This window comes from Rosa chinensis, chromosome 3, assembly GCF_002994745.2.
Source record: "Rosa chinensis cultivar Old Blush chromosome 3, RchiOBHm-V2, whole genome shotgun sequence".
In the NCBI taxonomy this organism is placed as follows: domain Eukaryota; kingdom Viridiplantae; phylum Streptophyta; class Magnoliopsida; order Rosales; family Rosaceae; genus Rosa; species Rosa chinensis.
In genome coordinates, this window is record NC_037090.1 from 17,804,802 (window position 1) to 17,816,699 (window position 11,898).

General features: G+C 39.6%; 2 protein-coding genes across 2 annotated transcripts; both read left to right on the forward strand.

Annotated features, from left to right (window-relative positions):
* The first annotated feature begins 1,929 nt into the window (after positions 1-1,929).
* LOC112191751 (glucomannan 4-beta-mannosyltransferase 9) lies at positions 1,930-6,802 on the forward strand. The gene is made up of 9 exons (XM_024331155.2): positions 1,930-2,783; positions 2,856-2,954; positions 3,101-3,353; positions 4,566-4,676; positions 4,796-4,932; positions 5,202-5,315; positions 5,418-5,617; positions 5,810-6,004; positions 6,111-6,802. The coding sequence occupies exons 1-9, from the start codon at positions 2,454-2,456 to the stop codon at positions 6,271-6,273; spliced, it is 1,602 nt and encodes a 533-aa protein (XP_024186923.1). The 5' UTR covers positions 1,930-2,453; the 3' UTR covers positions 6,274-6,802.
* Positions 6,803-7,969: 1,167 nt separating this feature from the next.
* On the forward strand, positions 7,970-11,376 carry LOC112191706 (pentatricopeptide repeat-containing protein At5g12100, mitochondrial). The gene is made up of 2 exons (XM_024331109.2): positions 7,970-10,798; positions 11,066-11,376. The coding sequence occupies exon 1, from the start codon at positions 8,068-8,070 to the stop codon at positions 10,498-10,500; it is 2,433 nt and encodes an 810-aa protein (XP_024186877.1). The 5' UTR covers positions 7,970-8,067; the 3' UTR covers positions 10,501-10,798; positions 11,066-11,376.
* Positions 11,377-11,898: the final 522 nt, after the last annotated feature.

Sequence of the window (11,898 nt, forward strand, 5' to 3'; positions counted from 1 at the left end):
CTTGATAAAAAAGTTGAATATTTAATCCCTCAAGTGAGAATTTTTCAGGCACATTATTCTCAAGAGATGATATGATAATGAAACTAAAACTTACATAGACAAATATCTACAGAAGAAAGTAAAAATCAACTTTGTAAGGCAATAAGTTTATCTCAATAGAACATAATGAGTAAAGATAGACCTCACCGTTATCTATATTTGGTCGTCAACCGCTAGAGAGCGCATGACTGCATGGGTGACTAACCTAGCACTTCTCTTCCATAAATGGCTCCGCATGTATAGTATTTTAGATTGCTGTTTATGCTTTCTAAGTATAGAGGATATTCGAATTATTTTTTTAAAGGAAAAACAAAATGGGGTTACACTGTCCGACTTGTGGTCTCTTTGTATGAATAAGCAATTTTGCCAAAAGTAGATGAAAAGCTGTGGGGGAGCATCTTCAAGGAATCAAGGCCTTGTTTCTTCCTCAAAATAGAGTGTTATCCCGTACCGCTTGAAGTTTTCATACTGTTATGAACAAATTCATATGATGGAAAAATGGTTAGGTAACCGTCACTTTAACCAAAAATGGTAAGAAGCCACGAGATTCTTCTTTTTAAAAAATAAAAAATAAAGTAAGAAGCCACGGGTTTAGGGCACCACTAGTTTTAATTACTCCAAAAAGACTCTTTTCGAATATTATTCACTAAAGTTTAAAAAATTTTGAAAACGAAAAAAGGGTTTTCTCCCTAGCCTCATAGGTCTCTTCGACTCCAGCCGCTTCTGTTCCGACGTTTCAAGCCAAAGCTCGTCCGACGGTGGCCTGCGTCAGTGTGGCCTTTAGCTATGCTGATTTGCGGCGCTGCTGTCGGACGAGCGATGTTTTCCAGGCCTTCTCTGTGGCTCTTTGGGTTGTGCTGGACAGGGAAGATTGGCAGTGGTACCAATTTTCAGGAGTGGTGATAGCGGCTTCACGAGGCAGTGTCTACTCTCTCAGGGCGGCTTCGGCGCTGGTAAACCCAACTCCGGTTGGGTTTTTTTGATGGGTAGTGCGGCTTTGGGTGGTGACGGCGTAGGGGAGGTGTCGACGTCTTCTGGAATGGTGGGTGGCGACGAAGGTCGCGGTGTTGTAATCCTGTTGCAGGTGGTGGAATGGGTTTTGAGCTGGGTTGGCCTTGTTGAGCCTTGGTCCTGGGCTTGTACTCTCCATTGGATCCTGTTTGGGGCTGTATTGTTTTAAGTTTTTACGTAGTATTATTTCCAATAATTAATTCCTTATTTATAAGAAAAGTTAGGCACTTTTGTGCGCCTAGAGGCTTGCTAATTTTTAGTGAGCATAAGTTTACATAGCTATGGTTTCTTTTTACACCAAGTTAATAAATCTCCTAGAGTACCATAATTGAGTGCATAGAAGACGAGACATTCAAGATAATTTTCTTAGTGTACACTGAAATTTGTAGTTGTGTGGTCTCCTAAAATTCAAGTGAGCATCATTGTATTAGTGGATGATACCCGTATTCCCTTACCTGCTTGACCACTGAGTTAGGGTACAAGCATATAAGATTTATTTATATGTGTCGTTCTGACTTTGAGAGATTAAATGAAATTTCTATTACTCTGTAAATAATATTAATAATAATAAATTTAAAAAAATTCTCCAAAAAGACAAATGATTTTTCACCATTACTACTAGGGTTAGGTTAGGTGTCAAAATTAGAAAGGTGAAAGGACCACATGGCAGTGAAATGACATCAGTTGCCGCCGTATTGCATTTCGACTTCTCAATTTTTAACTCAACCTTTTCTTCATTGCCAAAAAAAACCTCTACCTTTTCTTAGTAACAACTAAGTTTTAACCCTGCACAGTTGTGCTGTAAATTAATCTATAACTAAATTTATACAAATCAAATTACACTTGTGGACAGAGGGACTGGATTGTTATTGAGAGAGCTATAAGGCATTATAAAAGAGGGAGAAACAACGAGAGAAAAACCAGAAGGCCCAAAAAACAAAGAGAGAACTTTCTTCTCTCTTACAGCTCTTGATTCTCTTTTGCTTTTCTGTTGTTTTCTGTTGGCCACATTTGTACGTATACGCGTTGTTCTGCTTCTGTTTTCTCTTGATTTCAGAAGCAGAGAATCTGCATTTTTAGAGAAAATAACAAAGAGAAAACAGAGCTTCTTGTGAAGCCTTTTTTTGTACAATATTCTTCAGGTTGTTTCTGTGGTTTTCTGTGCTTGGTACCTTGAGATCTGACCACCTGGGTTTTTTGTTTTCATTGAAATGTGTTGGTGATTATCAAAACAAGCAAAAGACCCTCACATAGGAGAAGAGAAATATTCATTTCTTTAGTACAAAAGAGGCTCTGAAAAAGAAACCTTTATACATTTTTCCATAGCTTCCTCTTCACCCATTTGCTCTCTCTGTGTTTTTGCTCTGTTTCTATTGCAAGAAATAACACAAGATAGTTCACAAATGGAGCGGCTTTCGTCGGCAGCGGTTCTTCCAGACTCATTCATAGGCGCGAGAGATGACATTTTCATGCAATTTGGATTGATTTGGAATCTGATCAAAGCCCCATTGATCGTTCCTCTGCTAAACCTCGGAGTGGTTCTCTGCTTGATCATGGCGGTTATAATCTTCGCCGAGAGGCTTTACATGGGCATTGTCATTGCTCTGGTACACCTTTTCGGGCGAAAACCGGAGAAGCGATACAAATGGGAGCCCATGAAAGATGATGTTGAGTTGGGAAGCTCGACTCATCCCATAGTTCTGGTCCAAATCCCTATGTTCAATGAAAGAGAGGTCCTTATCTCATCTGTTGTTGCATTTCTAGTTGGTGATTTCTAGCTTTTAACAATTCAAAAACACATGCAGGTTTATCAACTTTCAATTGGAGCTGTTTGTGGGCTATCATGGCCTGCTGATAGACTCATCATTCAAGTCCTTGATGATTCAACAGACACAACTATCAAGGTACCCGCTACTCAAAACACCCAACATTTCAAATAGTTTTGGGCAAAATTAGCTAAATCCCACTACTTGAAACATTCATCAAATCTTAATCCAACATGTTGATGGGTTTGGAGGTTAAATTAGTAAAATGTGTATTGCATGTATAGGCCATGGTAGAGCGAGAGTGCCAAAGATGGGCAAGCAAAGGCATAAACATCAGGTACGAAATCAGAGACAACAGAACTGGGTACAAATCAGGGGCTCTCAAAGAAGGCCTGAACCGCAACTACGTCAAAAACTGCGATTACGTCGCCATTTTCGACGCCGACTTTCAACCGGAGCCAGATTTTCTCTGTCGCACCATTCCCTTCTTCATCCACAACTCCAATATCGCTCTAGTTCAGGCTCGCTGGAGATTCGGTGAGTAATTCATTTCATTTTTCTCTAAATTTAATCAAAGTTAATTTTGGGTGCGGGTTCTGAAATTAAATCTGTCGGTGTGTCTATTCTTGGGTTAGAAGATTGCTTATGTTTCATGCTCAAAAAAAAAAAAAAAAGGATGGCCTATGTTTTGCCACGTGTTTCGTGTTAATTTTAGGGTTTAGGGACCCAAAGGATGAGAAATGAAATGTGGAAAATCAATGGGCCTTTGTGTCTCTCTGATAGAGGCCTCTTTGAATATGTGTTTGTGGTGTGGTCAGTTTTCAATGGTCACAGATGGGGTGGTCTGGTTTAGCTGGATGACACTACCCATACCCATAAATAATAATCTTAGACCTAATTCATTTGGGTGCATTTTGGACAATTTGATAAGGCAGTTATGAAACTAAACAGGAATCACTAGTCATTATAGTAAAGCAGCTATAAAAGAGGTTTGTTAATGATAATTAACATAAGAACGTTGTGGCTGAAGAGTTGGATGGACCACAGTACCCCTATCAGGAAGAAAAGAAAAGAAACTATGGGGGTGAAATTCAGAGTTAATACTGAACTATCTAGTTGGAAACACAAATGACAATTACATTCGACTGATTCGAGTAACTTTTTTATGGGAAGATTGCATATTTGGTCCTGTGTTTAGTGGTGTAAAAAAATGGGCGTGCTTCTCACATGCATGGTTAATTAATCTTTCCATTTTCTTTAACTGCGACGTTTATCTCCTTCAAAAAATTTGGTGAAGTAGCCAACATTGTTAAACAGAGGGACCGGCTTGTTATCCGATTAAAATACACAGATAAAAAACACGACTGTCTCTTTCAATATAACTCAGTCCTGCAAGTAGTTTGGTAGAACTTAGAAGCACGTTTCTTCAAACAAACAATGCGCATTTCCACATTAGCAATTTGTGGGCATGGAGATTGCAGATCACATTGTAAGGGGTATATCTGTCTTTCATGGAATTGTTCTCTTCTTCTTTCTAAACTAGGCAGAACAGAAGCATGTGCATTCTTAATGGTGGACCTCAATTCCTACAGTCCTCTAGTCTCCTAGTCACTTTCCAACCTACACTTACCAACAGTTGAGCTAATTCTCTGTTACATCATTATTGCAATAATAAAAGTCATGCAGATTGTAGCAGCAGCTACTTCACTGAATTACTGAGTTTGCTTTGCCTTTTTGGCTGTTTTGCAGTGAACTCTAATGAGTGCATGATGACAAGATTGCAAGAAATGTCACTGGATTATCATTTCACAGTTGAACAAGAAGTGGGCTCTTCCACTCATGCATTCTTTGGATTCAATGGTATTTCTCAGTTGTTTCTCACCATACAATAATTATGATATAGAAGTCATCAACTGCATACTAACTTTGGATCAATGTCAAGTATATATATGCTAACTTTGGTTGATATAATGATATAGGGACTGCTGGTGTGTGGAGAATTGCTGCAATCAATGAGGCTGGGGGATGGAAGGACCGGACCACGGTGGAAGATATGGATCTGGCTGTTCGAGCGAGCCTCAAAGGCTGGAAATTTGTATATCTTGGTGATCTGCAGGTAGATTTTTATTGACCTATGCTTTTTTCTTTTTCTGCATTAATGCATTCATCCAATTGTTGTATTTTGCTCAAAGGCAGAACTATGCATGGTCTTGAGGAAAGCCAAAATAGGGTGGTTTGTGTGACTAAAAGACTAACCTTTTCTCATGCATGTGTTCTAGTGTACTTTGATTATTGCGTACATTTATTCTAAGTTGGTAGATTCCAATCCCAAATGTGTCACAGATCCTTCTCTGCATATAGAATCTTACTTAATTTTCTTTACAGGTGAAGAGTGAATTGCCAAGTACTTTCAAGGCCTACCGCCACCAACAACACAGGTGGTCTTGCGGTCCGGCTAATCTTTTCAGGAAAATGGTGTTGGATATTATAAGAAACAAGGTTAGCTGTTTTCTTCTTGTACCAATTTTAACAAATGGAAGAAAGTAAAAATTGGAAATGAGTGAATAACTAACCCTCATCTTTTTCATATGTTTACTACAGAAAGTATCAGTATGGCAAAAATTTCATGTGATTTACAGCTTCTTCTTCGTTAGGAAGATCATAGCACACATCAATGCCTTTTTCTTCTATTGCATTGTCTTGCCGGGAACTGTTCTCGTGCCTGAAGTTACCGTACCAAAGTGGGGTGGAGTTTACATCCCTACCATAATTACCCTTCTTAATGCAGTCGGCACTCCAAGGTCTAGTTTTCTTTCGAGCTTTTCCTTTTGTATTCATTCAGCATTCAAATCTGTAATAGATATTTCTTCTTGTAAAATGCAATAACTAAAAAAATTTCGGTTTTCAAAAGATTGATAGGAATGCATGTGACCCCGCTCTATCAATTCCCACGGATTCTGATGGTTTCTTCTTTCTGTTGTATAACTTTGCAGGTCAGCGCACCTGTTGGTCTTCTGGATCCTATTCGAGAACGTCATGTCACTGCACCGTACAAAGGCTACGATCATTGGTCTACTAGAGGGTAGTAGTGTGAATGAATGGATCGTCACTGAAAAGCTTGGAGATATTCTTAAGAATAAAGTAGGAGCAAAAGCGCCCAGAAAATTTCGATTCAGGATTGGAGAAAGGTATGCATCCTCCCATCGAGTACTCCCTATGACATTAAAACGAGAATTTTTATGTTCGGTAGCACTTAACCTGATCAGTTTGCATTTTCTCTCTAAATGTTGGCAGGCTTCATTTGACAGAGCTTGCTGTGGGATGTTATCTCTTCTTTTGTGGCTGTTATGATGTCCTCTTTGGCAAAAATAACTACTTCATCTTCTTTTACATCCAAGCCTTAGCCTTCTTTATCATGGGGTTTGGGTACGTTGGGACATTTGTTCCCACCTCTTAGTGCGGCAGCCAAAAATGACTAAGGTCCTCTTCTTCTGCTAGGCAATATGCCAGCATCATTCATTTCAGCCATTATAGCTTGTAAAAGTAGAAACCAACAAGCAAAGTCTTTGTTTAGGTAGAGCATAAGATTTCAAGATGATCGACTCAGGAAGAATTAGTTCGTTCATCTCTTGTGGATATTCAAGAAAAGCAAGGAAATTACAGTACCGATTGCTGTTATGGGAGTGCAACACACACGAAAAGGCAAAAGGTCAAGGAAACTTGAGGGACCTCAATCAGGAAAACTTCTTTCAATTGTATTTTGTGAGATAGATCTCTCTTTTTTTTTCTTTTTTTGTTTTTTGTTTTTTGTTTTTTGTTTTTTGTTTTTTGTTTTTTGTTTTTTTTGTTTTTTTGTTTTTTTTTCCCGATTTTCGGTTGAATGTGCTGAAAAAGCCAATCAGATGAATAAAATCTGTGAAAGTCGGTTTGGTGTATGAAGTATTCGAATTTCAAAATAGATTCACTACCAGTGAAATACAAGCAGATTTGTTGGGTTGCAATTGCAGACTAATACCAACAAACAATTCAATACCATTGTTCCAAACAGAACCACATCAATCTTATCATTTAGAGAGAATACAAAACATTAGTAATGACAAAGCCGAGACATTTTCGATCTATAGGCCCAGAAATGGATGGGACATTAGGTTGGAATTGCATTCGGTATTCAAAGCCTGCAAAGTGCAGGAGACCAAGCAAAATAATATTTTTTGAACGATTCTGCTTTGCATTGATGAGCATCCAACTAAAGACAGGGACAAGTCTTTTTCTTTACTCAATTATGCAGAGCTTGAGAGGCTTTTAGTACATTATTGAATGACCCCCACAAAGTTCTTGGTCCATCAACAGTTGCAACAATAACCAACCTAGCAACCATTGATTTTAGTAGGCGGTGGGTAGCATTCCAATTTCCAGCATTATGCCTTCTTCAAAGTTTGGCATATTTAACATGTCAAAAGAGATGGTGGGGGTAATGACAAAAGCCCATGAAAGACCCTACTCTCAATAGTTGGGCTTTTAGTGGCATAAACAGTATAAGGAGAAAAGGAGGGTTGTAACCTGTACTGCAAGTAATAATACATGACAGATAGCAAGAGCCTTTACAAGAGATCACCTAAACCCTCATCCCTAGATAGCTAGTTTAGGTGATTGTGTCACAAAGTTTTCTTCAACAGATGGCCCAAATTTTGAATTTTGACAAAGACCAACATATACACCAATTTCAGAACATCGTCAGATAACTAAAACTCAATTGATACATAGCACTTTTACTAAAACTCAATGCATACACACACTTTTTAACCAACACATAAGCAGAGCTCAAAAAGCCTCCATGCCACTATGAACAGTCTGAAGCAACTGTAGATTGCATGCCACTATAACCGCATCCTCGATTACTTCTTGAATTAAGGCAATACAAGTGAGAGATTACTTTATCCCAAGTCTAGTAGCTTATAAAGTTATAAGTAGATAGCATGATGGAAATGGAAGACAGAGATTTTGAGAAACCGCCCTCACCCAATATACCAATCAAACGAACCAGTAAAAACAAAAACCCCCCAATTCAACCACAAACTTCAAAGATAAAGAAAACACAGAGAGAAATAACAATCATTAGCCATGCTGATTAGGCTATTTTTTTATCCAATCAAAAGCAGACACGTATCCTTTTTTTTTTTTTTGGGTTTGAGTCAAAAGGGTTTAAGAAGGGTTTTAGCAAACAGAAACGATCTCATTTTGAACAAACGCTATGGCAAGGCGCGTCTCTCTTCTTCTTCTTCCTAAGTCTCTACCCACCAAAACCCAAAACCTCCGATCAGTTTCTCTCTGTACAGACTCCGACCCAAGAATCCAACCCTCCAATTCAAACCACCAAGACCAGCAACGCCATGAACAAGTCCGCAAGCTCCGAATCCTCCTCCAGCAGGGCCGAACCGACACCGCAAATCGCTTCATCAAGTCCCTCATTCTCCCCACCTCGCCTTTCTCCTCCCCCTCCGACCTTTACAACCTCTTCTCCCTCTCCGCTCCCTCCATGACACCCACATTCTCCGACATGCTCCTCACGGCGTGCACGGAGTCCAAGATGCCCAGCGAAGCAGTTGAGTTGTATGGTCTGATGAGAAAGAGCGACCTCCGTCCGAGTTTGGCCACTCTCAATATGCTGCTAGAGTGCTTGGTGGCTTCGAAAATGTTCAGAAAAACCCTTGAGTTGTTTTCGCAGATTTTCGAGTCTGGTAAGGGCATTCGGCCGGATAAGTTCACTTACGGCAAGGCGGTGCAGGCGGCGGTGAAGCTGGGGGACTTGACTAGGGCTGTTGAGCTTGTGGAGTGCATGAAGAGAGAGAGGTTGAGTCCGAATGTGTTCATTTATAATGTTTTGATTAGTGGGTTGTGTAAAGAGAAGAAAATGAGGGATGCAGAGAAGGTGTTCGATGAAATGCGTGAGAGGAGGGGAGTGCCGACTTTGGTTACTTACAACACGTTGATCGATGGGTATTGTAAGGTGGGTGAGTTGGAGAAGGGGTTTGGGTTGAGAGAGAGGATGAAGGATCAGAAGGTGGAAGCGAATGTGGTGACTTATAATACAATGCTTAATGGGCTTTGTAAGGCAAAGAGAATGGAGGAAGCGAAAGGGGTGTTGGAAGAGATGGAGGCTCATGGATTTGTGCCGGATGGTTTTACTTATAGTATACTTTTCGATGGACATCTGAGGTGTGGTGATGATCAGGGTGTGTTGGCTTTGTTTGAAGAAGCAACCAGGAAAGGTGTGAGGATCAATGGGTATACTTGTAGTATTTTGTTGAATGGGTTGTGCAAGAAAGGAAAGATAGAGAAAGCGGAGGAGATTTTGAAGAAATTGATGGAAACTGGTTTTGTTCCGGATGAAGTAGTGTATAATACTCTGGTGAGTGGATATTGTCGACAATCTGACATTGACAGAGCCATTTTGGTCATTGAGAAAATGGAAGCTCGTGGGTTGAGGCCAAATTGCATCACTTTCAATTCTTTGATTCACAAATTCTGTGAGACAAAGGATATGGATAGGGCGGAGGAATGGGTACAGAAGATGGTAAAGAAGGGAGTTTCGCCGAATTTGGAGACGTATAACACCCTTATTAATGGCTACGGGCAGATTTGCACATTTGATAAGTGTTTCCAGATTCTTGAAGACATGGAAAGTAAGGCAATTAAACCAAATGTTGTGAGCTATGGTTCCCTTATAAATTGTTTATGCAAGGATGGGAGACTTCTTGAAGCTGAAATACAACTCAGAGACATGGTAGGCCGAGGGGTTTTGCCAAATGCACAGATATATAATATGCTCATTGATGGTAGCTCTACAGAGGGGAAGCTGAAAGATGCTTTCAGATTTTTTGATGAGATGGCAAAAAATGGGATAAGTCCAACACTTGCAACCTACAATGCAATCATACATGGACTCTGCAAGAAAGGAAGGATGATTGAAGCTGAAGATTATGTGTCTCAAATTACAAGCAGTGGTTATAGTCCCGATGTCATCACATACAACTCCCTAATTTCAGGTTATTCTGATACAACAAACACCCAGAAATGTCTGGAATTATATGAAACTATGAAGAATCTGGGCATCAAACCTACTTTGAATACGTATCATCCTTTAATTAGTGGATGTAGCAGGGACAATATGGTATTAGCAGAAAAGTTGTTTAATGAGATGTTACAAATGGGCTTGCATCCTGATCGAATCATATATAATGCACTCATCCACGGTTATGCAGAGCATGGAGATACTCAGAAGGCACTTTCTTTGCACTGTGAGATGGTAAACCAGGAAATCAATGTTGACAAGATGACGTATAATAGCTTAATTCTTGGGCACTTCAAACAAGGAAAGGTGTCAGAGGTAAAGGACCTCGTCAATGATATGAAGGCTAAAGGATTGGCACCTAAAGCTGATACGTATAACTTACTTGTGAAGGGACACTGTGAACTAAAGGACTTCAGTGGCGCATATTTTTGGTACAGGGAACTGGTTGAGAATGGTTATCTTCTAAACGTCTCCACATGCAATGAGCTTACAACTGGCCTCCAAAAGGAGGGGAGGTTTCAAGAGGCCCAGGTTATCTGCTTAGAAATGAGTGCTAAAGGAATGGATGATGTTAGCTCTAATGAAGATGCAATTTCTGTTGCCAAGGTGTAGGCAATAAATGCTTCTGTGTTGAAATTTTTCTGCACAAGAATTCGTCAAGAGAGATATAAAGATAGCATATTGTCAAGCCGGTAGCCAACTACCCATAGTGTACATGTCTGTTGGAAGATCCTTGAAGAAGAATACAGTTTACCTCCAAAAAAGAGTTAGTCAGACATGTCATACAATATGAGAAGTAAACTAGCAACGGTTGGCAGGTGGGAGTGAGCAAGGAGCTTTGATGACTTTGTAGAAAGTTACCAGTTGAAAAGCTTCGAGCTTGCCAAATTTATCTCCAAGGAATCCCAAGGTAGGTTATCTGTATAACTATAGCTGCATTGTGAATGTTGTGTTTCCTAAGAATTACATAGTTTTGTGGTTATTCTCAGAGCAAAATTCTACCTTGAACGTATAAGGAAAGGTAGAATGTGGTCATGCTTAAGCCAAAACTTGACTACTTTCAAAACTTGACTACTTCATTTAGGTTGTATGCTCATTTTGGAGGCCAGTTGTGCATTGGATTTCTATCTTATATCCCAGTTAATGCCTCAACATTTTTCATCTTACATATTTGCAGATGCAAAGTTTTCCTTGGAGTATGCTGTGATAAAGAAGTTTCGGGTGTACATCCATGTTGCGGCTACTCAATTTGGGTTGCTTGGATACATGGTCGAATGGTAATCGGGAAGTTGCCAGCTTCAATTTGTTGCCTTCTGTGCCTGATTGTACTTTATGATTGAAGTACTATGTTGAATTCTTATCACACAACTTGCATATGCTCAGTACTTATTTACATATATGCTTGAATCACTTGAATCGGAATCAATCAAACTCTTAACCTTCACTTTCTTTCTTATAGAATGAATTTCCTATAAGGTATGCTACAACCTTCTAGTGTGTTAAATATGTTCTATTTGATAAAGTAGTTGAAGTATTCTACCACACTACAATTTGATTGCCTTCCAGTGTGTTGGACAAAATTAAGTTGCAGACTCGTCCTGATCGTGTTTGCACCTTCTTAATGAAAACGCCTTTAGAGTTTAGACTTTTGCAGCCCTCGTAACATCTTAGTCCAGTTGTAGCTTTTCTTTCTCGCCATCTTATGTACCCAGTGATACTTGATCAAGAAATGCTTATTGGAAAGAATTAGGCAGACGGTCCATGATGGATGGGTCTTATGACGAAAGCCTAGCTTATTTAGCTTTTGGTATATGAGAATGTAGATGCAACCTGAGAGCATGTTATTTATTGCATGATGTCAAAACTCACAACTACATGAACATTGGCTAGCTAAAGCACAACAGCATAATTAACCTTCGTCTGGAGTCTAGACAGAATATAATGTCCTCAGTGCTTCATTCCCAATCCACTGTGGGCTATGTAAAGGTTAATTGTGATGGTGCATTGCGG

Bases quoted from the DNA above. Each gene is read 5' to 3' on its own strand.
- LOC112191706 (XM_024331109.2), top strand. From the start codon at position 8,068: ATGGCAAGGCGCGTCTCTCTTCTTCTTCTTCCTAAGTCTCTACCCACC.
- LOC112191751 (XM_024331155.2), top strand. From the start codon at position 2,454: ATGGAGCGGCTTTCGTCGGCAGCGGTTCTTCCAGACTCATTCATAGGC. The intron at 3,354-4,565 runs GTGAGTAATTCA...GCTGTTTTGCAG, and splicing joins TCAGGCTCGCTGGAGATTCG to TGAACTCTAATGAGTGCATG. The intron at 6,005-6,110 runs GTATGCATCCTC...AAATGTTGGCAG, and splicing joins CGATTCAGGATTGGAGAAAG to GCTTCATTTGACAGAGCTTG.